The sequence below is a fragment of the Sminthopsis crassicaudata genome, chromosome 4 (genome assembly GCF_048593235.1).
Source record: "Sminthopsis crassicaudata isolate SCR6 chromosome 4, ASM4859323v1, whole genome shotgun sequence".
NCBI lineage: Eukaryota > Metazoa > Chordata > Mammalia > Dasyuromorphia > Dasyuridae > Sminthopsis > Sminthopsis crassicaudata.
This window is the reverse complement of record NC_133620.1, coordinates 393,563,450-393,590,926: the sequence shown is the minus strand read 5'-3', so window position 1 is coordinate 393,590,926 and position 27,477 is coordinate 393,563,450. Positions and strand designations below refer to the sequence as shown.

At 33.2% G+C, this 27,477-nt stretch overlaps 1 protein-coding gene across 3 annotated transcripts in view; it reads left to right on the top strand.

Annotated features, from left to right (window-relative positions):
• Window positions 1-78: 78 nt before the first annotated feature.
• Window positions 79-27,477, top strand: part of RGS7 (regulator of G protein signaling 7) — a 636,920-nt gene continuing 609,521 nt past the window's right edge. Inside the window, exons 1-2 of one of the 3 annotated variants that reach the window (XM_074262502.1) lie at window positions 79-643; window positions 1,799-1,926. In XM_074262502.1, coding sequence (XP_074118603.1) covers window positions 1,849-1,926 — 78 coding nt within the window. In that variant the 5' untranslated portion in view covers window positions 79-643; window positions 1,799-1,848. Of the gene's footprint in view, window positions 644-1,798; window positions 1,927-27,477 lie in introns of those variants that run through there. The other 2 variants (XM_074262503.1, XM_074262504.1) reach the window with 2 other exon arrangements.

Here is a 27,477-nt window from a genome sequence, read left to right as displayed (position 1 = left end):
GTTGGATTGAGCCCTTCATGCCTAAAGCCATTTCCTTTCTTTGCTGTTTGCTCTCAACAGCACCGATCTCCATTACTTCCTACAGTATTAAAAGCAAAGATAGGCAAGAGGAAGAACTGGAGAAGACGAGCAGAGCAGAAACGCGCTTCAATGGGTTTCTGGCCCATTTCCTACTTAAAGGGAAAGGTGGTGTAGAGAGGGAAGGCAGGCAGGCGGCGGGCGGCAGAGGCAGTAGCAACCACGCCAACCAGAACCAGCACCTTTGGACGCTCCGCTCGTCCACGTGACTATTCTCTTCCCTCCTCGCCTCCTCCCTGCCCCGGGCTGTCGCGCGCACAGGCCAGGGCGTCTCAAGCTCCTGCACGCGCTCGCTTTACCAGTCCTGAGGAAAAGGGAGCAAGCGAGTGAAAGAACGAACTGAGAGAGCTGCTGGAGCTGTTCCTGCAAAGCCAGCTGAAGAGGGTGGCTGGGAGGGAGGGGCACGAGGAGAGGAGGTCGCAGCACCAGGAACAGAGCGGTTCTGCATTTTCTGTGTGATGAAGGTTCATTGCATTGCTCCTCCGTTTGTTGCTAGCTGACACTCAACTGCACCCAGTGCGCACCAGAGAGGAGACACCGCGGTGCCGTGACCTTGGCCGAGGAGGTAAATACAAGGTGGTGAGAGGGGAGGAGGGAAAGGAAATAGAGGAGCCCTCCCTGTTTCCCCCACCCCCTCCACCCCCTTCCCCAATCTGGCACTATGTGAAGCGAGTACGTTTGCTGTGCGTTGGGAGGCGGCTACTGCTGAGTCTATAGCTTTCTCTCAGGGGCTGCTGTTGCCGCCTTCTGTGGCGCTGTCCACGGTTCTGAAAGCACTGGCTTGGGCTTTGGCGGCTTCATTGCAGGGCAAACAGACTCGCCTGCCATTTGCTGCTTCCGTGAACAAGTCAAGCAAAGAGATTTGGGGGTTGGTTGTTTGTCTCCTCCTTTGCTGATTGCTCTGACAGTTTGGTTTCTACTGATAATTGCCCAGGTAGCCGTCGGAAATGTTTTCTCCTCCTTGGTTGCCGAATCCATGTCGTGGTTGAGACACATTCTAATGTTTTCCTGCAAAAATTTAACTAGACTGCTCCGACTTCTTTTAAAGTAGTGTGGGGCAAAAAAAGAACAAATAGCTGACACTAAGAGAAAGTGAAACTAGGTGACCAGGACAAGCAGAAATGTGCTGTATTTCTCTCCCTATAGGAACCCCAGATGTAAAAAGAGAAAATACACGTGCTAGTGAATTGCACAGGAATATGAGTCTATTATTTATATGCCTAGGGTAGAGCAGGCACCTGAGAAGCACTGTGGAGGAGGGGGGCAGTTGAAAGAATGATGTTTTTTGTGTATTGTCCTACAGACCTTTTTGGAAAATAAAATCAAGTGGAAATGCAATTGGTTGTAATTTTAAAAAGATCCTCCCTTTTCAGTAATTAGAGGAAATGTTATTTTCTTCATAATGTGACCATTCAATACTTCTTCAAGTGATTCCTCTTTTTAAAAGTCTCAATTAAAATAGGAATCAGCTGAACGTGTATGATCCAAGTGGTAGGCATTCATAATCCCTAAGGTTACTTGAAGCTTGATTCTGTATGTTGTAGCTATGTTAATGTTGTAGTTTATTAAGTTTTATTCTTTTACCAAAGTGCCAGAGTGGAAATATTCTAAAGTTAGTTTTTGGATGAATGACTTTTGAAAGAATGAAAATAGAAAGTGTCAAATATTCACCATTTGTGAATCATAAAAATCTTATTGGGATCTCTCTTACTTTTTTCAGTGGCAAGTTGAAAATTCCATTATTTAAGAGCCTCTCTGATTTGGGGTGATATGGCACAGGGAAATAATTATGGACAGAGCAGTAATGGGGTGGCTGATGAATCACCTAACATGCTTGTGTACAGAAAGGTAAGGGTTTCTTCTTTTCTTTGGGTAAAGGGAGACTTCTGACATTTGTTTAATTCTTCTTTTTGTTTAGTCTTCTTAGTAAGGAGTATAGGTAAGTGAAATAACTAGTAGAGATGTGAAAAAACATTTTGCCAAATGTAATAGATGATATTATTATTCAATAGTAATTCTATTAACACAAAGATGAAGTAAATGTGCTGATTATTAGGTATTTCTGCATGTTTTTCATCAACTTATTTGTTACCATGATAACTACAGATGATCACATTCCAACTTTTTTAGGGGAGGACACATGATTATTATTAGTCACATAACAGTTATTTTATCTCTGTCATAATCACCCTTAACATTTCAAATGTTATCAAATGTACAATATATTCAATGTTTTAATTCTAGAAGTAAATATAGACTAGGTTGTAGCTTTATGGTGATCAATTAAAGTATAAAATTTCTGGCATCTGTGTGGATGGGAAAATGAGTTATTTTTATTTATTAAACCAAGTAATCTTTTTACTTGATATTAGAATGAATCAAGTGTTCATTTTGTCCTTGTGTTAATTTTATCTAGTTTGTGGAGATTGATTTTCTATGACCCTGAGTCTATAATGAAAAAACAAAAAGAACTTTTGCATGCCAAAAGAGATTTGACAGTTCTACTCATTCTTTAGGAATGATATCAGCAACAAGCTTCTAGACCTTGAACTACAATGATGAAAATGTATTTGATGACCATGTACATTTGAGAAGACTTGCTCAGATGACTCCATTTCACATATAATCACAAATCTTAATAAAATAAGGAAACAGCATCTAACTCCTCCCTCTAGTATGTTTACCATTGCATTTTATGCTGTTGCTGTTTTAGAAATATTTTATTTGAGTACTTATTGTGGGAAATATCTTAAAATGTAAAACTTAAATTAACAAAGGTAAAGAGACAACTACCTTGAACATAAGAATAATTAAAAAAATCTAAGCAGTGTAAGAGAGAATAAGTATGCTTTACGGAGGTATTATCAAAGCTGAGTACAAGTGAGAATTTGAAAACTATAGCAGGTCTAACTCTATCTACGTTAGAATTTGTTTTTTAGCTCATTAGACCAATAAAAAGTGGGGAAAGTTTTTTTGGAAATAGTTATAATTGTTCTTCTAATGCAGAGAAATATTTATATTATGGCAAATTAATGAACTATTTCTTTCTTCACTATTTCAAACATCATTATGCTTTATATGCAGTATATATGTTTAGGTTGGATATGGGAACAGCTGAATCTAGAAAGTAAAAGACTAAAATTAAGAAATGTTTTGTCTCAGTCTGGACAAATAAAGCAAAGTAAAATCCATTTGGAATTTAAATAGTTTATATTGGGTGCACCCATTCTTTCAGCCTATTTTGCTATGTGCTGGGTGGAGATACCCTTTAAGTACTAACAACCTTTCTTGAAGGTATATTATAGAACATATTTGAAAGTTTCTTTTTCTTTCCTTCCTTCCTTCCTTCCTTCCTTCCTTCCTTCCTTCCTTCCTTCCTTCCTTCCTTCCTTCCTTCCTTCCTTCCTTCCTTCCTTCCTTCCTTCCTTCCTTCCTTCCTTCCTTCCTTCCTTCCTTCCTTCCATGTTTCAATTAAGGCTAGCACTTTAAAGAATGCCTGAACTATACAAGGGTATATAGCTATATATATAGATATATATCAAGGGTATTTAGATGCATAGAATGTAAAAGTTTGGATTTTAAAACTTGACTTTAAAGTTTAAGCAAAAAGTTGCTTTTGGGGGACTGAAATAGATTCATTTTTTGGTCTTCCTTTGGGACATTAAAGATACAAATACTCTGCAATTTAAAGTTCAATAGTTAACATTTTTAAAAAAATGTCAGATATCTTTTCCCAAACAAATATTACATGGTTAAAAGATATGAAGATAGTTTGATAATTGAGTGTTAATTTTAAATTAAACATAGGTTATTTATATCATCTCATATGCTATTTTATCTTAATGGATAGAAATTGATGAATTCTGAGAAAGTAGAATGAAATACCCAAACTTTCATAAGTGATATAGGCATAACTATAACCATCATGACCTACCTTGTTCATTGATTGGGTTCTTTAATTCATTGTTGAGTTTTAACAGCACATAGAATTTGCCTCTACAAGCATTTTACTTTTTTTAGTAGCAATTTAAGATGTGGAAATCTTAATCACTAATATTTCTGGATTTTCTTTGGTTGTCTAGTGGTATTTTATATATACACTATGTGTATATATATACACATATGTATATATATGTGTATATATATACACATATACACTATGTGCATGTGTATTTTAGATGTGATTTGCTTCACAACTTCTAGTTGTTAGATAATGTTAACTACAAAACAAAATACAAACTGCAAAATAAATACATTCTGTTTAGTAACTACTGACTATTAAAATAGGCATATGTAAATAATAGAGCAGGAAATATAGTTACCACATACTTCTGGCTTATATTGGACTCTATATTCTCTGGCAGCAGAGAAGCATTTGTACTCTGACAGAAATAGTCAGAAGGACCTAAGTTGAGCACATGCATTATGGCGTTTCCACTATTTTACCATCACAGATTCATAAGTTCTATATAGAAAATTCTTATTAATCAAGAAAAAAAGCAAGAATTTCAAGAGAAGTCTGATACCACAGTTTATCATTTTATATCAGGAGAGAAAATGGACAGGTAAATTGCTGTTATACTGACTCACATCAATTTTCCACTTTTACTTCATTGTTGCAATACAGTTTTTGAAGGAATGTTTTGAACAAGAAATAGCCAGCACCACACAGTGCTTGTTGCTCCCATATGTCACATTTTGGTTAGCGAGCTTAGTGTTGTGATAATTATTTTTACTCAGAATACCAATATGTTTGTGTATGTTATTTATACTTCATTTTCATTGCTACTTACAAAGACTGGCTCTCAAAAATCTTAAAATGTTCCTGTGAAGAAGATGAAGTGATGGATAGGTAAGAAAGTGAAGCAACACATGAAGGCCTCATGCAATATTTCAGATAACTGGATGTTTGTAGTTGCTGCTTCCCTTTTGACCAATTTTCATATTATGACTATTCCGATGTAGAGACTAAAGGGTTGTCATCTACAATCAAGGGAAGACTGCAGAGCTTATTTTTTCATATATAGGCAAAAGTCTAATTTGTGTTATAAAGAATATATAACAACATAAAGCTCAATTTCTAAGCAAAGAAACATACTGCAATTGAAAGGAAGCAATTATTATTTTATAAAATTAAATCAAACTGGTACTAGCAAACCAGTATATAATGTGCAGTCCTAATGTCTTTAGGTATTTTGAAGAGTGTAAAGTTATAGATCAATATATAAGGTATTTTAAAAATCTAATTCAGACATTACTGACCAATTTCCCCCAGTTTTGATCCTGCTTTTTCTTGGATAAGAAAATTATATAGGATATGTGATATTGTTTATTTGGAAACATTTTGAAAGGAAGTGTTTTAGAACATTTAAGAAAGTTTTAGTGGAAATAATGTGGTCAAGAGAATTATGGGCAAATCAATTGGAATCTGTTAGTCTCAATTTCCTCATCTGTGAAATGGACATAATCATAACTATAGTCTCTATCTGAGTGTACTTAATGAGGATGAATGGAATAATCTATGTGGTGTTCTTTGAAAACAGAAACTGTATTTCCCTTTTGTTTTGATTTTCCCCTCTAAACATGATTCATAAAGAAATGTATATTCAAAATTATTGTACATGCATGACCAGAAAAGATAATGAAATTTTAAAAATTAAATATAAACTGTAATAAACAGATGTAAGCAGAAATGTAAGCTGTCATTATTTTATAAAACTCAAATGAATTCAAGGTTCATGAGCATCCATCCAGGCAACCTGCTGGTTATAGTGGTAATATTTACATCCTCTTAAAGAGAGACAATCAGCTTTGGCTTTCCCTGAAAACTGCAACCTTTCAAAGATATGTGGACTAATGCAATTTCTGGAGCTCCATTATTGCTTGATGTGAATAGAATTATTTCCAAAGTTCTTCCTAGATTTTGCCCTAACTTCCAAATGGTACTGACTATATAGGATGGCTAGCTAGACCCCAGAGCATAGAGCAAAGATGTCTTATAAGCATGGCCTTTGGCTGTCCACTTGCATATCACTTCTAGTCTAGTAGCTGATATCTTATTATTTGCCATAATGATTTTCTTGAGGAACATGATGTCAAAATTTCATATTAGCTGAAATCGTGGCTTTTCTCTGAGAAGCATACTAGAAATGAACAATACATTTCTGATATCATTACACCAACTGTTTATGCTCCTGCTGTTATGAAACAAGTTGAAAATGTTTCCTTAATTCAGTATTTTACTTGGATTATTATGCTTTTCTGAAACATGATAACTACCAATTTCATAGCATATCTTTTCATCTTTTTTCTATTAATAAACAAACATTAACCAAACCTTGAGATGATAATGAAGTTTTTGTATTAGATATTATATGAATTGTCACAAGTGTAGATTTTGAAAAAGAAAATGAAAAATCTTTATGATCTTAATGGCAAAAGTCAAGACTTTTGTGCAACATTTATGACTTCAATTCCATTGATCTCAGTGTCTTCAGCAATACTTTTAGGTGAAGGCAACTCCCAGGAATCTCAGTCAAATCTGTTCTTCTGAAGGAGATAGTAAAAGAGAATTAATTAAAATTCAACAGTTTTATTCTACTGTTCATAGCCCTATTTCTGATTTTCTGTGAGCACTTGAGTGAGGCAGGTTTAATACAATGCTTCCTTTTCACCATCTGTGAAATGAAGAATGTGATAATATTCCAACCTTAGAGTGAAGTGGACAGTGAGCTCAAGGATTACTTATGACTTTGGCTGCTTGTACAGTTTTACAATCCAAGCAACAACTGAATGTAGTTATCAGCCAGTGATGTTTATGGATAAGGGTAAAAAAGGTTTTTTGCTTATTAGTTTGATTCAGATGTTATATGAGATCAGAACTATTCTTTCCTGGAACCATTCTGCACCTATTTATGAAGGGATAGCTAATCTCAAAGTGATATGATCAGTGTTAATTTCTCAAAGAAACTGTTACAGTCAGAAATGGTCACATTAATTTTCCTGGGACTGAATGGGTATTTTCTCAAAGTTCTCAGTGTTTGCTTGTTTGTTTGTTTCCAGCATTTATCTTCTAGATGAGGAATTAATCACACTGGCAAAGTTTTAAACCACATTCTTTTGTCATATTTCAAAACTTATTTAATCATATTTGAAGTCTTTACAACAATGATTTCTTTAGGATTTGGGCAAATAGAGTGTGGCTTATAGGGGTTAATAAGATAGCAAAGATAGATTTTTTTCTAATGTGAGATAGGCCATTTATTAAGTCTTACAATTGGAGAATCAAAATAACTCTTACACTTGAAAAGGGTGATTTTTAATTTTTTCCTAAGTCACATGAATGAATTTAGATGCCTGATAGAAGATCTGATGTGAACTATTTAGCAGAGGCTGGGAGGGGGAAGGAATAATAACTGATTTGGTATTTGGCTGTATGGAGTACTCTCCTTGTTCTTGGCATAGCCTTACCTATATATTCATTACTGTAAATTAAATCATCCAGTAATAACTTTCTTTGAGATTTCTTTTTTTCCTTTCTCTACAGAGTAATAGCTTCAACTAGTTCAAGTTTTAATAAAATTGATTGAGACCTGTTTTTCCCTTAGTAAAATATTGCTGCCAATATTTACATTGTGGTAGGATAGTACAATGGTCTGTGACATTTCCACCCACAGAAACCAGATGGAACTCTTTCCAAATGATAATATGGTGATGAACGTTAGATAATAATTAACTTGAGTTCAGTACAGGAAGCTCAATGGATGAGGTCTTTCCTAGCCCTTAGTTTTTATAATAGTCAATGTTGTTTGTAGGATTTAGATAAGAATTTATAACTTGATTTTTTTTTTATCCCCTTATCTTCCCACTTCCAATCTTTCCTTTCTAATAGGTCAGAGGAAAATACAGAAATTAATAACAATCTGTCTAGGGATTTTGTTGACTTCTAATAGTTTTAATAGTTCTTTTGAGTTGTCAAAATCAGTATTTTTAGTTTGAATGAACAATGGAATATGTTATAAAAATACTGAAATATATGGTGATTGAAATATTTAATATCTGAATTTATAATGTCCATTTAAAAGATAGGATTGTTGAAAATAACAATTCAAATAATTGGCAGGCATTCTAATTTTTATGCCACCAGTGAAAAGACATTTGAATGTCAGGGTTATAGTGACTTCATTTTAACATAATGTCAACCTAATTATAAAATCATTGTGTATGATATAACCAATGATCCAGTTTCTCAGAAGTAGTCCTAAATTCCCCTACCATTTGCCTAAGGAAATGTAAAAAAAATTAAGCAGTCATTTAAAAAAAATCATTTTTCCCTTGTGTCCAATTTAATCAACTGAAAAACTTGATAGACAGTCTTCATAGTGAATTCCCAGTTTTATACCTGTGCTTTTAACATCATAGATTTTATCACTTAGAGTGAAACTTCATAATGAATGGAAGACAAGTTATTGAATCCTCTGAAAATATCAACCATAAGAGGAATCTCAGACCTGTAGAGTTGGTTTTAGTTTCAGAAAAGAATCTCCTAAATTAATTAATTTTCATCCCACATACTCCTTAATATGTATGTACACATATATGTGCTCCTTTATATATATTGATATATGTAAATATTTGCATATGTGTGTGTATATGTGTGTATGTGTGTGTGTGTCAAACTGGTAAGGGATTAATATACTACTGTAAATGTCCAGGAAATTTGAACTTTTAATACTAATCAAGAGCAAATTCTATTATCTGGATTTGTGGAGAGAAATAAAAACTTTTATTGCATTTTATTGTACTATTCATGATATTTTTCACATCTTGTCTTCTACTGGGCTATGTTTTTTTTAAATTATCTCCTTCCTGCCTAGATTTTGAGCTCTAGAGAGAAAGTCACTTGTATTATATCTTTCATCTTTATTATCTACACAATGACTATTATAGTGATTTCAATATAATGGGTACTCAATAAAATGAATGAATGAATGATTTAATTTAAAAATTAATGTCATATTTGGAAGAAATTAGATTTTCTTTGTTGAAATGAGGGGATACTCATAGAGAGGAGCCCAATGGCTTTCTCCTCTTAAACATCAGGAATGTGCACTTACCACTACCATATTACATCAGAATGTAGCATTGATTCTAAGATTATCAAACTCTTGGAGGAAACATGAGAGGGACCTGTTCTCCAAAGACAGTTAGCAGGACAAATTTGGAATCTGTATTTGGAAAGTCTAGGTTCTTATGTCTCTTTTCCTTGCCCCTTTTTAAGGAAATGACTCTAGGAACCCTCAGAATTGAAATCAAAACTCATATACTTGATCATCTGTGTTCATTTGGCAAAATAGTATCAAAGTTAGTTGAAAATATCAACAGGTTAATATCATTATAAAGAGTATTTAGAACAGAAGCTTAGGAGGTAAATGTCAAAGTGAATGACCCTGAATGCTCACAATTCTTTGAAAACAGAATCATAGTATATTAGAGTTGAAAGAAACATGAATGATCACTTAATCTAACCCACTTATATTAAATATGAAGTTACAGAGGATAAGAGAGGAGGCGTGAATGGACCAAGTGATGAATCTGGACTATCCTCTATCTCAGTCCAACTTCTATTCCCTAATTTGAAGCCAAATTATAGAGATTTGTTTAATGAAAGATTAACCACCATATACATTGAAGGAATGCTTCAAATGTTTCATTTGAAGCAATTGTTAAATGAATATTTCTCCTCAGATCTATTGGACAATATCCATTCAGACATAAGAGTACAACCTATCCTTTTCTTGAAAAGAGAGAGCAAAAACTTCAAGCAGTTGGGAAGAAAACTGGAATCATAGAATTTAAAACTGAAAGTTACCTAAAAGATATTTCCAGTTAAGTCTTATTTTTATAGAAAAGACAACTAAGCACCCAGAAGATAAAGCAGCTTCATAACACATGTTGTAAATTTCCAAAGCCAGAATTTTAGTTACAGAAAAGTTCCAAATGCAGTTCTCTTTCTTATGTTTTTCAGGACCCTGGAGGAGGTAGAATCCTTGATAGATATTTCAAGTTGTGTAGAAAAGGATGTTATATTATAAGTTTTATGGAAGGAAGGGACTAGTTCAATTATGGAAAAGACAGAAATGACTTCTTGATAGGATAATTTTTGTGAGAACTTTCCTGACTTATTTCCTCTTGCTATCTGAAGAACTGCTTCTCAGCACAGATGTAGGTCAGACAAAACAGAACTGACATGATTTCTACTTCTCTCTAGTTGCAGGAAAATGTCAGGAGTAACACAAATCTATGTGGTTTCCTATGATGTCAAAATAGCTTTTGACTCTGCAAACCAAGTGGTGAAAAGTTCTTGCAAATGTAAATGTTTACAGAAATATGTAAATATGAAAGTATTTTGAGAATTATAAAAGACCATATACATGTAATGCATAATTATTAATAACATATCCTTCTGTAAATTCTTCAGAATGTCTTTTTACTTTTCTTTAAGGCCATTTGTCAAAAAATATCCTAACCCTTTTCTCATGATTTATTTCTAGAAGACAATAAGGTATGAAGAAAAGAACATGAATTCTAAATTTCATCCCCCCCATTACCTGACTGTATGATTTTGGACAGGTCACTTAGTCTCTCTGGAATCCATTTTCTTTATATGTAAAATGAAGGAGTTAAATCTTCAAAATCTATTTTATTTCAAAATTTCTATAAGCTTACCTTTGAATATAGTCCTACCTCTAGTTAAATTCAAGGTAAATGGACAATGGACAGATTATCTTTAATAGACTACATTCTCAATTTAAGGTAATACTGACTTCTCTCTTGAAGTTTGAATTAACTGAATGTAACAAGCTTCTTTCCAAGATGCATTTGGGGGGATAAAAAAGACAGCGGACTATGCTCCTATCTGCAGTTTCTATTTCAGCAGTTCTTAAGTTCATGATCATTGCTGTTGATACACACACACACACACACACACATGTACACACACGTGCACACACATACAGAGAGAGAGAGAGAGAGAGAGAGAGAGAGAAAGAGAGAGAGAGAGAGAGAGAGAGAGATGGAGGGAGGGAGGGAGGGAGGAGAGAGGGAATGAGGAAGGAGAGTGTTTTGTGCTGCTTCATGATGTACAGTAGTTTGTAGAATCATTAGTTACTACTTAGGGGAAAAATACACTAAAGAGAATTGATTAAATGCCAAAACATTTATAATTAAGCATATTAATGGAATCTAGGTGGAAGTAAAAAAAAAACCCTTTAGATTTAAAGAGTCAAAGTCCAAGTTCAAATCCTGCTTCAGAAATTTAATTGCTCTGTAACTATGGTTAAGTCACTAAATCTCAATATCCTTATCTATTAAAGAATGATAATGATAACACTTACCTCCCAGAGTTGTTGTGTTTATATATATACATATATATATATATATATATATAAAACTCTCTTTAAACTTTCCATTACTATATAAGTTATATCATGATCATTACTATATTGTAAATGTGCATATTGCTCCCTGAATTTCTTTGCTTATCATGTAAGCATCTGTCATTTTTTTCAGTGGCAAGAATAATTTTTCTGACATTATTCTATGAGGAAAGCACAATGAAGGCATTTTAAAATATTAAAAGAAATGAAAGTATAGTGATTTAGTGAATTTTTCTCACACTTTTAGGATAATATATTCTGTTTAGAAGTCTTTTAGGTAGTTTTCTGCAAAATATGATGAAAGAAGTTGTACATCTTAGTCGTTTTGAAAATTGGTGAATAAAAAAAATTGAACACTTCCCTCCACCATTTCATATTGATGTTGATTAAATGAGGAAACTGAAGTAAACAGGTTTAAATGATTTGCCTAGGGACACACAAGCTACTCTGAGACTGGGTTTGAACTTAGGTCTTCCTGATTCCAGACCTGGTGCTCTACCTACTGTGCCACATAGCTTGCCATTCCTCCTTATTCCCCTGTCAATTTGTGTTATCTAAGTAAAACTGATGATAGAATCCTGGGAACTTATGAGATTCTCCAGGTGTTCTAGTGAAGAGAGAAAAAAGGAAGGCTCAGGACAGAACACAGTTTTACAAGTCCTCCCTAATCCTTATTCACCTGTAAGGTTGATGTAAAGTACAGACATGACATGTCACCCTCTCCCTTTCCTTGAATGTTTATCAGTGCAATACAGTGGTCACACTGAACTTTATTTGTTTATTTGATTAGGCAATTGGGGTTCAGTGACTTGCCCAGGGTCACATAGCTAGGAAGTGTTTGACTTCAGGGCTGTTGCTCTATCTACTGCACCATCTAGCTGCCCTTGAATTTTATTTTCATATTAATAAGACTCCTGTATTACTTGTCATACAAAATCTTTGAGTGACTATTACATTTACCTATTTCCTCTCCAGAAAATAGTTTGACTTCATTTTTTAAAGCTCATTTAAGTAACCTTTATACCACTTTCTTTTTATTCAATAAAATCCTAATAAGTATAGGATACAAGTAGAAAAAAAGTTTTTTTTTCCCCTTAGGTTCTATATCCATTTATTACTTTTGAATTTTATTTTTTATGGGGACAAGTTTCATACCTGATGAGACTTTAGATTCAATCTCTCTATTTCTTTGTAGATATTCAACTGTTGCTTTTAAAAGGTATCATTTTACGTGGTAGCTACTTTGCAATTCAGAGAGTTTTGGTCATAGGCTTTGTGAAGACAACTTTGAGTTGTTCTCACTTTTGGTGAGAATACTTACTACATTATATTTACTTTTTACAGAGAGAGATGTGAGACAGATTATCTTCAATACATTTTAACAGAATAAGTGAAATGAGGGCAATGAAGAAATAAAACTTTTATTTATACCAATCATTTCCACCAAATACTGATATTTCAATTTATTAAAACATCTGAAGAGCAAAAGAGAGTGTCTAATAACCATTGAACTACTGAATAGGCTTAACCTGGCCTTCCATATTATAATCTGAAGCAAAATGGATCATGCCTGAAATCAGTGTAGTCTAGGTAAATAACATGGATAAGAACTGAAAAGGCAGTCATAAGTTATCAAATATTTTTGTGAACTGCTGAGATACACTACCACCACCACCAATAACAACATCAATATATGATTTAAAATGATTAGACTTTATATTTTTAATCTCAGCAAGGAGCTTTTTAGCTTATAGTTCCACACATTGACCTAATAATTATGTTTACAGCAGGGATTCTTAAGATATGGAGTTCATGAAATTATTTAAAAGTATTTTGATGACTATTTAAATAAATATAAATTTATTTATAAAATATAAACATAATATTTATTGATACCAAATATATAAATATTTATTTATAAAAACAAGTTTAAATACAATTTATTTTCTTTGCAATTATGCCTATGGGTATATATATATATATTTGACTCTGAGAAGGGAGCCCTTGACTTCCATACTAAAAAGATAGTTCATGATACAACAAGGGTTAAGGAACCTTGTTTTAAATTAACAACAATGGAAGTTTTAAATTATGCTATGGGATTAATTAGGAGTAATAATTATTTTAAATATTTAAGAAGAATTAGATAAATGGCCATTTAACCCCAAAGGTATCCTGGCTCTGCTTCATTTTACTTGTTTATTAAGTATCTTGCTGGGGCTCATTGTCCTCATCTGCAAAAGAAGGGAATTGGACAAAATGACTTCTAGAACTTCTTTTAGTTCTAAAGCCTAGAATTCTTTACTCTATTTAGTGTTCTTTAGGAAGGTGATGGGAAATAAAGGAAAAGCTGTACTTTCCACTCTGTCACTATACAACTTTAAGGATTTTATTTCTGTACACTCCAGTTTCCTCATTTATAAAATGACAGGGGTAAATGGAATGGAAATACATTTATTATGGACTTATTATGTTCTACACAACACCTTCAGTGCTGAGAATCCAAGTAGAAAAGCATAATGATGCTTATTCTCAAGAAATTTAGAATCTAATTAAGTTAGATAATACATATAACAGTACTTGGTTATGGATCAGATGGCAATGACTTGTAAGGGTATGAAGGGCAAAGTGTTAACATAATACCAAGGAACTCTGTTGTTCTTAGAAATGAATATTAGAGAAGACTGCAAACCTGAGTTATCCATCATGATGCCAGAAAGATGTAATTGATGACTCCTTGCTCCTCTTCTAAGCAGTGTGACTGGCCATATCCTAACAAACATCTATTGGGAAAGGGATAGTTAATCCTAAGAGTCAAGTTAAGCCTGGCTCTGGGTTATCTTTACTTGTGGTGTGATAGGGCACAAGAGGTGTCAGCATTCAATCAGAATGATGCATAAAATATTTGGTAGGATCTGAACAATGGGGCTTGGTTACCAGAGGAAAGACCTTGTGGTCTCTTGTAACTGATTCTTTAGGAGCACTTTACTGCCCTCATTCACCCTGGGGTTTTCTTTTATTCCAAGGAACTTATGTTTAAGAAAGAGTATATATATACATACATATGTATATACACGTATGTATATATATATGTGTGTATATATATATATATATATATATATATATATATATATATATATATATATATATATACTCTGCTAGAAAAAGGGATATTACTCTGAACTCTATGGGCAACCACCCGATTCTCTCCCAAATAGGACTAAACAATATGGAATAGACAAATTATCTAAACTAAATACAAATAGACTGCTTAGTCAGAACAGGTTTGTGAAATTTCAGCTCGCTCCCAATATCTGTGCTTCCAAACAGGTCTCACATCCCAAAGTACTATGTTTTATGCTGAATAATGATACACCAAATGGAATAATAGATCTAGTCAGCTAAAAGAGTGATTTTATCTGTCACCGATATAGACCCCCCCACCTTATAGGTTGGCTCAACCTTTAGCTTATTCATTTACCATTTAATTTTATTTGGTTTAGTTTGGAAATCGGAATAATCAATATGTATTAAATTAATTGCCCCATGGATATCATTTTTGATTGTTTGGAGCATTAGACTGGTAGAATCCAGTTCCTTTGCCTGCTGATTGTTAATGACTCATAATGTGTCATAATTTAATAATGATTGTGGAAATAAATGTTTGTTTTATTTTTCATTTGCATATATAACAAAGTCTCAGAATTTCTTAACTACTATTGCTTGAAATGATATAATAGTTGACTACAGTCACTGAAGGATATATGTCTCCTAGAAATAATGTCCTTTGTTAATGTTTTATCCCTTACAATTACTCAAAATGTTTTCAAAGAAAATGAAAAACCCACAGAATTTTTTGTGATAATTTTTCAAATGGAGAGTTTTCAGGGAGAAAGTCTATGTGTTGCAAAATGAGTTTGGCAATCTTATTCTGGGAGAATGGTTCCTTTTTTGCATGGGCTGTATATTTTTTCTCTTTATGCTATGCCTATTGAATAAGTATCTTAATTCACTTTGGAAGGGTAAAAAGAAATGAACCGTTCATCTCCATATGCTCTGTTAATATATTATAGATTTCATGACAAACGTTACCCTTCCACAAAATGACTGTTCTCACATAAAAGAGGAAGCTAAAATGTTGTTTGTAAGTTTTTTTTAAGTAGTCACCTGCCACTTTTACTATTTGAGATAATATTCAAATAAGGCCATAGTGGTAATTGGCAATAAGCTTTAATTTTTTTAATCTCATCCATTTTGCCTCTTTTCCTCTTCTCCCACCATTACTGGATCTCTTGCTTTCCATTCTTTTCTGTTTCTGAAATACATAAAGAGGCTTCTTTTCTAAGAGTATGGGTAACATAAACTTCATTCATTCATTATAAAGACACCTGATTTAGGAGGAGATACCACTGTTTTCTTTAACATTGCATAATTTTTCAGTTTAGCTATCAACCGAAAAATGTTTGAGAGGATAACAATGTGATGATAATTGCTTTTCACATAAAAGCAATTCATCGCTTCCCATTAACTCATTAGTTCCCACAATAGTGTTGTCAGAGGAATAAGGACTGGACCTGTGATTTCTTTCATACAGGAAACTTTCAAGTCCGGAAACTACTATGAGTGTAGTTTCGCACTCATAGTCTGTGGAAACACAGAGTCTTAGAGAGTTGGTTATGGCATTGATCAATTAAATAACTTGTCTAGGATCATAAAGTATGTGTCAGAGGTGGAATCTAAACCCAAATCTTCCTGATTTTGAGATGAACTGTCTGTCCACTTCATTATGCTGCCTCTCTGACAGAAAAGCACTCAAAAAACATTATTTATGACCTAGAACAGATGAGTAAAATGAGGCACACAGTGAATAAATAAATTGTTGAAAATATCTGATTATGACCAAAGTATCTTGACCTTGTATTTACTACTTAGAAGTTTAGAATTAGAGATTGCTATGCAATCCTCTTTAAAGATGTTTTATTATTACATTATTCAGATCCACAATGGATTATACTACTTGCCTTCAAATTATAAATCTGCATTGACTTAAAATTTTTAAAAAGTGGTTTTTAATACTTTATTCTTAATGTGGTTATTAAACCTGTTAGCCTTTAGCAACTATGTTGCAACTAATATTCAGATATAAGTATATAGTTTGTTAAGCAGCTGATAACTTTTCTTGGTTTGATGTAGTATCACATTGTGGATCAACTAGAATATAAACTTCACTGTCACACCTGTACTGTGTATGTTTGATTTGGATATTCCTTTCTTACCCTTTCATCTTGCTCTTACTCATACTGCTATGGTGTGATCCCCCCTACATAACATGCCCTTGATTTTTCTGTGCCTGCTGAAGGGAAAAGCAAACAACTTTATAATACACATAACCTAAGCAACTCAGTCTCTAAGTAAAGACTCAGAACAATGAAAATGTCTGGATATAGAGCTATCCGCACTTGATTCCATTCTTTGTAATCCATCTTGGCAAGATGAGAGCATAGTTCTCCTGAATATAATTCATCATGATTTTTGGCTTATTACTTCTTCTTTTGCTTCTGCTATTGCTTCTTCTTCTTTTTTTAAACAATAGCTTCAAGCAAATCATTCAAGTTTCCAGTCCTTCCTTATTCTTTAATATTGCAAAAGATCATAAAGATCTCACAAAATCTCTTGAGCATGATTATTTAGCTCAACTGTTGGTCATGACAACTTTTCCAAAATCAATCAACAATTTTTTGGAGTGACTATTAAGGCAGGTATAATAGCAGGCACTGAGAAAATAGACGGAATTGAAAATCTTTGCCCTCAAAGAATTTACATCAGGAGAGATTTCAGGTAATCATGTAAGTAGATACAAACAAGTATATACATATATAATGGGGCCTTTGCAAATGAACAGAACCTCTAGGACAGGAAATCTCAATGGCAAAAAAGCTAAGAAATCTGCTCCCTGTATTTTTGTAGTAATGTGGAAAGAAAGTGCCTAGAAGACCTGTGGAGAATGAGGAGCTATATTGGTTCTAGTCAGTGAATATGGTTAATGAAAAACTTTTTGTCTGTGGAGGCATTCAAAAGGCCACAGCTAACTCTGACACGGCTCTCTTTGTCTTTTGGTAACTCTCATTCATAATATTTGGTGAAAAAACTATCTTCTAAAGGGAGAAGTCCTGGAATCTTTTCCCCTCTGACTCTACATGACTCTAGGAAATAGGCCATCCTTGGCTTCTCTATTCTTTTCAGTTCCTGGTGAAAGGAATGGATAAGATCATTGCACTCTAAGAATTGAGTTGTTAAGCCTGGTTCTGGAAGAAAGAGACATGGTGTATCTCTCTCTGTGTCTCTGTCTCTGTCTCTTACATATCTCTCTCTCTCTCTCTCTCTCTCTCTCTCTCTCTCTCTCTCTCTCTCTCTCTCTCTCTCTCTTCTCTCTCTCTCACACTTCTTTCTCTCAGCTGGGAGTACATATCTTTTCTTTTCTTTCTTTCTTTTTTTTTTTTTTTAAGATTGATAAATAAAAGGTTTATTGTAGGAATTTGGAAGTAAAGTTCAGTTAGAAAGACACCAGGGCCGAAGGTGGCCGCTGGGTGGGCAGGAACCCTTACATGGCCGGAAAGATGCCATGTGTTGGGGGGGGGGGAGGGCTCTTGCAAAAAGAGAGCTCCAGCTCCTATCTTTTATACCTAGAAGGGGATTGTGGGCGGTACTCCAAGTTCTTGATGGGCTTTTCAGTTAGCTCAGATCCGGTGGGAGGCTGGGGGAAGCTGAGCAGATAGTGGGGGCTGGGCCCAGATATTCAAAAGGGTGCTTTTGACCAGGATTTGTGAATAAAGGTCAGCCATGGGGGTTCTGGGAGTACATTTCAAGCACAAAGACAGGACATGAAAACAGTAAGAAGACAAGTTTGTTTGGACTATAGTGTATGTGAAGGGGAGTAAAATGTATAATAAGGCTTGTAAGGTGGGTTGGAGCTGGGATATGAAGGGCTTAATGCCAAACAGAAGAGTTTATATTTTCTCTTAGAGATAATAAGAGGACACCTAAATTTGAGAAGGGGAAGAGATTAGGAGGTTAGACCTGCCCTTTAGGAAAAAACTTTGGCAAACATATGGAGGATGTCTAAGAGAGGCTAGAATTAGGAAAATCAGTTAGAAGGATATTGCAATATTCCAGGTGACAGGTGATGGGAATTTATGCTTTGTGTATGGTACTGTCTGGGTAAAGGAAGAAAAGGGAACAGATGAGAAACATAGTGTGATGGTAAAAATTAACATGGCTTCTCAGTGAATAAGATAAAGATTATGAGGGAGGGGGAGGGTGCTTTGAGAATACTTTTGAGGTTGTAAACCTGAGTGACTGAAAGGATGGTCACATCCTCGAGAGAAATGGGGATATTTAGAAGAGGAGATGGTTTTAGGGAGAGGGCAAACAATTAAAACAACAAAAGCAACAAATAAATCCATTTAAATAAAACATGGTCCTTGCCCTCCAGGAATTTATTGTCTGTTGGAAGAATCATACGATTTCATCAGAGGCTTTTGCTACCTTTCATTTAAACTCATCAAAGTTAAAAGTTGTTTCTCCTTATCTGAACATAGTATTTCATAGTCCTGAAGTTATAGACCTGCTGGGAACATCAGGGATCCACTGCTTAAATAGTTACTGATGATTTAGCTACACAATACTCATTATGAATAATATACTGAAATCATCAGATGCTGTGCTGATCATTACCTTGTACTCCACTGAGAAGGTTATTGGGAAAAGGAGTCTAGCCTATAACTGTCAGGTCTGTACATTCTATCTGGGAATGTGGATCCATTGAAAAATATTACAATGTTCTCAATTATTTGGAAAGTTTCTTTCCATTTTACCCAGGAGAATCTCACATAATAAAGCAAGAATATGCTTCTATTCTCATTTTTTCCTGAGAGAATGATTTTTTCTTAGTCTTCTTTCCCACAATCCATTATTTTTTCCTTTCTATAATGACAATGTGACTTCTCTATGGCACAGTAACTATTGATGAGCTTTGTCCCATATGTAAGATCTTGGGTTTCCTATTTATATCTGTTGATGAAATTTGTACCTCTCTTAAGGTCTTTTAGGAATGGTGGGTTTTGGTACAAAATTTGATATCTTAATGAATACTTTAGGGACACAACTGAAGTCTCATCATCTAAAGAAAAGAAATTCTTGTTGACCACTTTTCAGAAAACCTGAATAACTTTTATGAAATTCACTGCTCTTGACTTTATTACAAATAAAAAAATGAGGTATATTCACTGAAAATTCAGAATATCTGCTAGAGAACTTTTTATCTTGTAATTAATGAGAGAGCTATCTCTGAAAAAATAAAAATAAAATTAGCTAATTGACATAATATACTTTTCCACAATCATGAAACAGAGATCACCAGAATCAGGAGGACCAAGAAAGTGAAGATAATGAGCATCCAGGTTAGAAGTCAGAATAGCAAAAAGGTTAGGAATCTAAATAGTCAAGACGTAATTTGGTTCAAAATATCCACAAGCATTAGAGAGTAAGAAATATAGAATGAATGAATAAAAAAGTTACTAGATACTTACTATATATCAGGCACTACACTAAGCATCAGGGAAATAAATAAGACAGACTTTTTTTTAAAAATCCCATTGGCTAATTTTTCTTAGCAGTGAAATGGGGCTTCTCTATGGTTTAATTTGAGGATGTCACAGGAAAAATTGAGGATATTAGTACCTTGGATTCACTTATAAATGTCTCTTGAAGGAAGGGGAAAAGCTTTTGAAATTGGCTATTTGATGGTTGCAATTAAATGAAAGTATGGGGAGAGAGATGGTATTCTATATTATCTGTGAGCTCAAACTCCCTTGTACTTAGAAGTTTTTTTTAAATTCAAGCTGAGCCGGTTCTCTGAGTTCAAAATGTGAAAAAAAAATGGAACTGCCCATGTGCATGCTTTGCTGACTTTATTTAGTTGATGAAGAATTAAAACATTAGATTATGTACTTTATTCAATTTGAAAATGTTTTCTACTTATCTCTATTTTATTTGCACAAAGTGTGTGCATAAGAAAAAAAACATATCCTTGGAAGTGGTGCTTGTTCCAAAAAAAAAAAAAAAAAAAAAAAAAGAATCTCCTCTGTAATCACATATATACTCAAAGTAGTAGCTAGCAAGTCTAAAATTCCTTTCCTGGGATCTGAAATCATATAAAATTTTTCCTGACTTGAGTCAAGCTCATGTTGAGAATGAGTCTTATGCTCACAGCTTTTTTTGTTAAGTGTAAGTAGGAGAAGAAAGTTAAGAATAGAAGCCTTTGGTTGTTTATTTTTATTATTTTAGAATAAGGTTTAGTACATGTGCTTGTGTAAAAAAATACACATGAAAACATCTAGATTATTTGAGTGCTTAGAATTTTTCTCCTGTTTTCACCTTTTACAGTAACAATGTAAATAACACCCTCAGCTATCTTAGTGACACTTTTATATTGATTTAGAAAATACAAACTTTCCATAGAAAATTTGAGAATTCTATGGGTATTAATATTAATAAGTATTGCCAATGCTCTGCATAATAATGTATCTTATTGCCTTCTTAATTTAATTTTTCTCGATTTTATATAAAAACAATTTTACATCCATTTTTAATAATTCCAAATTCTAAATTTTCTTCTTCCCTTTCTTACCTTGCCACTCTTTGAGAAGGCAAGCAATTTGCTATAAATTATATATGTGCAATCATTAAAACATATTTTCCTATTAGCCATGTTACAAAAGAAAATAAGAAAATTTTTTTAAAGTTTTAAAAGTATGCTTTGATTTGCTTTAAGACTTCTCAATTCTTTTTCTGGAGTTGGATAGCATTTTTCATCATAAATCCTTTGTAATCATATTAGATCATTGTATTGCTGAGTTGATTATTCAGCTGATCATTTTACAATATTGCTTACTGTATACAATGTTCTGCTCACTTAATTTTGTATCAATTCATGTAAGTCTTCCCAGATTTTTTTTGAAGACATCCTGCTTATCATTTCTTATAGCATATTAGTAATACATCACACTTATTTACCATAAATTTTTAACCAATCCCCAATCCTCTTAATTTCTAATTCTTTGCTACCACAAAAAGAGCTGCTATAAATAATTTTTGGGGTACATTTAGGTTATTTTCTTTGATTTCTTTGGGATAGAAATCTAGTAGTACTTGCTGAGTCAAAGGGAATACACAGTTTTGTAGCTCTTTGGGCATAATTCTAAATTGCTCTTGGATCAGTACCCAATTTCACCAACAGTAGCTGTACTAATGTACCAATTTTCCTACAAAGCCTCCAACATTTGTAATTTTTCTTTTCTGTCCTATTGGCCAATGGGATAAGAATTAGGTGGTACCTCAGAATTGTTTTAATTTGCATTTCTTTAATTAATAATGATTTGGATATTTTTTCATATGACTAAATACCTTTGATTTCTTCTGAAAATCTTCTGTTCATATTTTCAATCAATTTATTTATAAGGGGATGTCATATTATAAATTTGACTTAGTTATATATATATACATATATATGTATATATATATATATATATATATATATATATATATATATATATATATATATATAAGAAATGAGGCAATTATCAGAAAAACTTGCTGTAAAATATCCTTCTATTTTTCTGTTTTCTTTCTATTCTTGGCTGCATTGATTTTGTTTTTTAATTTGATGTCATCAAAACTATCCATTTTATATTCATGATACTCCATTGCCTCATTTTTTACTCTGTCAGAAAGTGGAGAAACCATTTGCCATGAATGTACTTTTTTAATGTTAAGCTTCAATCTATCATTTATGCTTTCATTCACTTAGATTCTCATCAAGAGGCTTCTTAGTTCTTCTTTACTTTTGTCATGAAAGTAGTATCCTCTACCATTTTGCATGATGTACTCTGCATATAAATTAAATAAGGTGACAATATAGAGTTTTATTCTACTCATATCTTAATTTTAAATCAATTTGTTGTTCCATTGTCAATTCTAATCAAGAAGCAAATGTTAGAATTGACAATAGAACAACAGATTGGTTTAAACCTTTTTAATTTAATATAATCAAAACCATCCATTTTATCTCCATAGTGTTCTGTGGTGCTCAAATTTCATTATAGTACAACTTTCACAGCCATTAACATAAGCTAACTCTCACAGAAACTATATCTTTGACTATACACACCTTTGTTAACAAGATGATGTCTACCTTTTAGTATGTTGTCCATATTTGCCTTCCAAGGATCAAGTTTAATTTTGATGGCTATAGTCAGCATTTTCAGTGATTTGTGAGCATAAGAATATAAAATGTGACATTGCCTCCATAATGCTGTGAATGATATTAATTTGGTCTCTGCTTCAAAAATGCAGTTTTGGTTATTACCATTTTTTAATACAGTTTGAAATCTGATACTGATCAGTACATCATTTTTCATTGATTCACTTGATAATCTTGACCTTTTGTTCTTCCAGGTGAATTTTGTTAATATGTTTTCTAGCTCTATAAAATAATTTTTGATAGATTGAAAGGTATGTTACTGAATAAGTAAACTATTTTAGATAGAATAATAATTTTATTATATTGACTTCACCTACTTATGAGCAATTATTATTTCTGTTTATATTTGTACAAAAATGTTTTGTAATTGTGTTAATGTAGTTCCTGGGTTTGTTTTATCAGGTATGTTGCCTGAAGTTATTTTAATTGAAATTTTTCTTTATTTCTCTCATAGCTTGATTTTGTTGGTAAAATATAGAAATGCTGATGATATATATGGGTTTGTTTTATATCTTTAAACTTTATTGAAGTTGTTAATTATTTCAACTGTGGTTTAGTTGATTCTCTAAGATTCTTTAATTATACCATTGTATTGTCTTTAAAGAGTCATAATTATGTTTTCTCTTTGCCTATTATAATCCCTTTAATTTATTTTTCTTTTCTTATTGCTATAGCTAGCATTTCTAGTACAACATGTAATAATAGTGGCCATAATTCCTGTATCTCATCCTATTTCTATTCAGCTCTGGGCTTTCATAAGTAATGCTTGAAACTCCTCTTTCATTAAATGTCCATTCCTTGCTCCCCACCTCGCTTTGAGGGAAATCTTATTTTTAAAAATTTTATTTATTTATTTACAAAGCATATGCATGGGTAATTTTTCAATACTAACCTTGCAAAACCTTTTGTTCCAAATTTTCCTCATCTTCCCTCCATCTTCTCTCCTACCTGGCAGGTAGTCCAATACATGTTACATATGTTGAAATACATGTTAAATCCAATGTATGTTTACATATTTATACAGTTATTTTGCTGCACAAGAAAAATCAGACCAACAAGGAAGGAAAAGAAAAACTGAGAAAGAAAACAAAATGCAAGCAAATAACAACAGAGTGATAATGCTATATTGTGTTCCACACTCTGTTCCCACAGTCCTCTTTCTAGGTGTAAATGGCTCTCTTCATCACTGAACAAGTGGAACTGGTTTGAATCTTCTCTTTGTTGAAGAGAGCCACATCCATCAGAATTGATTATTGTATAGTGTTATTGTTGCCATGTATAATGATCTACTGGTTCTGCTAATTTCATTTAGCATCAGTCCAGGCTTTCCTGAAATCATCCTCCTGGTCATTTCATTTCATTTCATTTCTTTTTTTAAAATAGTTTTTATTTATCAAATATATGCATAGGTAATTTTACAACACTGACAGTTGCCAAACCTTTTGTTCTAATTTTTCCCCTCCTCCCCCCCCACCAGATGGAAGGCTGGCCAATACTGTTCAATACAATTAAATTAAATTAAGTACAATATCTGTATACAAGTCCAAACAGTTGTTTTGCTGTACAAAAAGAATCGGGCTTTGAAATATGTACAATTAGCCTGTGAAGGAAATCTAAAATGCAGGTGGACAAAATTAGAGGGACTGGGAATTCTATTTAGTGGTTCATAGTCATCTCCCAGAGTTCTTTTGCTGGGTGTAGCTGGTTCAGTTCATTACTGCTCTATTGGAACTGATTTGCTTCATCTCATTGTTGAAAATGGCCACATCCATCAGAATTGATCATCATATAGTATTGTTGTTGAAGTATATAACGATCTCCTGGTCCTACTCATTTCACTCAGCATCAGTTCATGTAAGTCTCTCCAGGCCTTTCTGAAATCCTCCTGTTGGTCATTTCTTACAGAACAATAATATTCCATAATATTCATATACCACAATTTGCCCAACCATTCTCCAATTGATGGGAATCCACTCAGTTTCCAGTTTCTGGCCACTACAAAGAGGGCTGCCACAAACATTCTTGCACATACAGGTCCCTTTCCCTTCTTTAAGATATCTTTGGGATACAAGCCCAGTAGCAACACTGCTGGGTCAAAGGGTATGCACAGTTTGATAACTTTTTGAGCATAGTTCCAAATTGCTCTCCAGAATTGCTGGATTAATTCACAATTCCACCAACAATGTAACAGTGTCCCTGTTTTCTCACATCCCCTTCAACATTCTGCATTATCATTCCCTGTCATTCTAGCCAATCTGACAGGTGTGTAGTGGTATCTCAGAGTTGTCTTAATTTGCTTCTCTGATTAATAATGACCTGGAGCATCTTTTCATATGACCAGAAATAGTTTCAGTTTCTTCATCTGAGAATTGTCTATTCATATCCTTTTACCATTATCAATTGGAGATTGGTTTGATTTCTAATAAATTAATAGTCAATTCTCTATATATTTTGGAAATGAGGCCTTTATCGGAACCTTTGTAAAAATATTTTCCCAGTTTATTGTTCCCCTTTTAATCTTATCTGCATTAGTTTTGTTTGTACAAAAACTTTTCAATTTGATATAATCAAAGTTTTCTACTTTGTGATCAATAATAATCTCTAGTTCTTCTTTGGATATAAATTCATTACTCTTCCATAGATCTGAAAGGTAAACTTATCCTATGTCCCTCTAATTTATTTATAATCTCATTCTTTATGCCTAGGTCATAAACCCATTTTGACCTGACTTTGGTGTACAGTGTTAAGTGTGGGTCAATGCCTAGTTTCTGCCATATTAATTTCCAATTTTCCCAGCAATTTTTGTCAAACATTGAGTTCTAACTCAAAGGCTGGGGTCCTTGGGTTTGTCAAACACTAGATTATTAAAGTTATTGATTATTTTGTCCTATGGACCTAACCTATTCCCCTGATCAGCTAGTCTATTTCTTAGCCAATACCAAATGGTTTTGGTAACTACTGCTTGGTAATTTAATTTTATATCTGGTACAGCTAGGCCACCTTCATTTGATTTTTTTTCATTAAATCCCTTGAAATTTTTGACCTTTGTTTTTCCATATGAACTATGTTGTTATTTTTTTCTAGGTCATTAAAACATTTTTTTTTGGGAGTCTGATAGGTATAGCGCTAAATAAATAGATTATTTTAGGTAGTATTGTCATCTTTATTATATTTGCTTACCCTATCGATGAACATTTAATATTTTTCCAATTGGTTAGATCAGAATTAATTTGCTTGGAAAGTGTTTTGTACATTTGCTCATATAGTTTCTGATTTTCCCTTGGCAGATAGGTTCCTAAATTTCATACTATCAGTAGTTACTTTAAATGGAATTTCTCTTTGTAACTCTAACTGTTGGATTTTGCTAGTGACATATAAGAATGCTGATGATTTATGTGGGTTTATTTTGTATCCTGCAACTTTGCTAAAGATGTGGATTATTTCTAATAGCTTTTTAGTAGAATCTTTGGGGTTCTCTAAGTATACCATCATATCATCAGCAAAGAGTGATAATTTGGTTTCCTCATTACCTACTCTAATTTCTTTAATCTCCTGGTCATTTCTTATAGAACAATAATATTCCATAACATTCATATACCATAATTTATTAAGCTATTCACCAATTTATGGGCATCCACTCAGTTTCCCGTTTCTTGCCACTACAAAAGGGTTGCCACAAACATTTTTGGGTTCATTTCCCTCCTTTAAGATCTATTTGGTATATAAAATCAGTAGAAACACTGCTGGGTCAAAGGGTATGCATAGTTTACAAACCTTTTGAGTATAAGGGAATCTTATTTTCAGTTGTAATCCTAGTTTCTCTGTATCCTGGAATATTGTATCCCTTCAGTCCTTTAATGGATAAACTATTAAATCTTGTGTGAACCTGATTGAGGCACCACAATATTTAAATTGTTTCCCACTACAATATTTTCTCCTTAACCTGGGAGCTCTGGAATTTAGCTAAAGTTATTTCTGGGAGTTTTCATTTTGGTATTTAAGAGATGATCAATGAATTCTAAGATATCATTGTGGTTTTCCATGAAATATGTTGTCTAGTTTTTTGTTTTTTTTTCAATCATGGCTTTCAGATACAGCAATATTTATGCTATCTCTTCTCAATATATTTTTAGCTCAGTTTTTTTTAATTAGATATTTCACATTTTTATTTTATTTTTTCCAAGCTTTTGATTTTGTTTTATTGTGTCTTGATGTCTCACAAAGTCATCAGCTCTCACTTGCCCAATTCTAAGTTTTAGTACTTATTTTTCCATTTGCTCAATTCTACTATTGAAAATGTTCTTCTCTTCAGTGAATTTTTGTGTCTCTTTTACCATTTGGCCAGTTCTGTTTTTTAAGGTATTATTTTCTTCAGTCTTTTTTTTTTGTCCCTCTTTCCTCCCAAGCTATAAACATTTTCCCCCCATAATTCTCTGGCATTACTCTAAGTTATTTTCTCAATTTCCATCACAGTCATACACAATTTTAAGCTATTCTCCACTTGAAGAGCATCTATAATTTCAACCAATCTGATAGGTGTAAGACAACATCTCATAGTTTTAATAATTTACATTTCTTTCATCAGTAATGATTTGGAGCATTTTTCTATGACTATATACAATTTTTATTTCTTTATTGAAA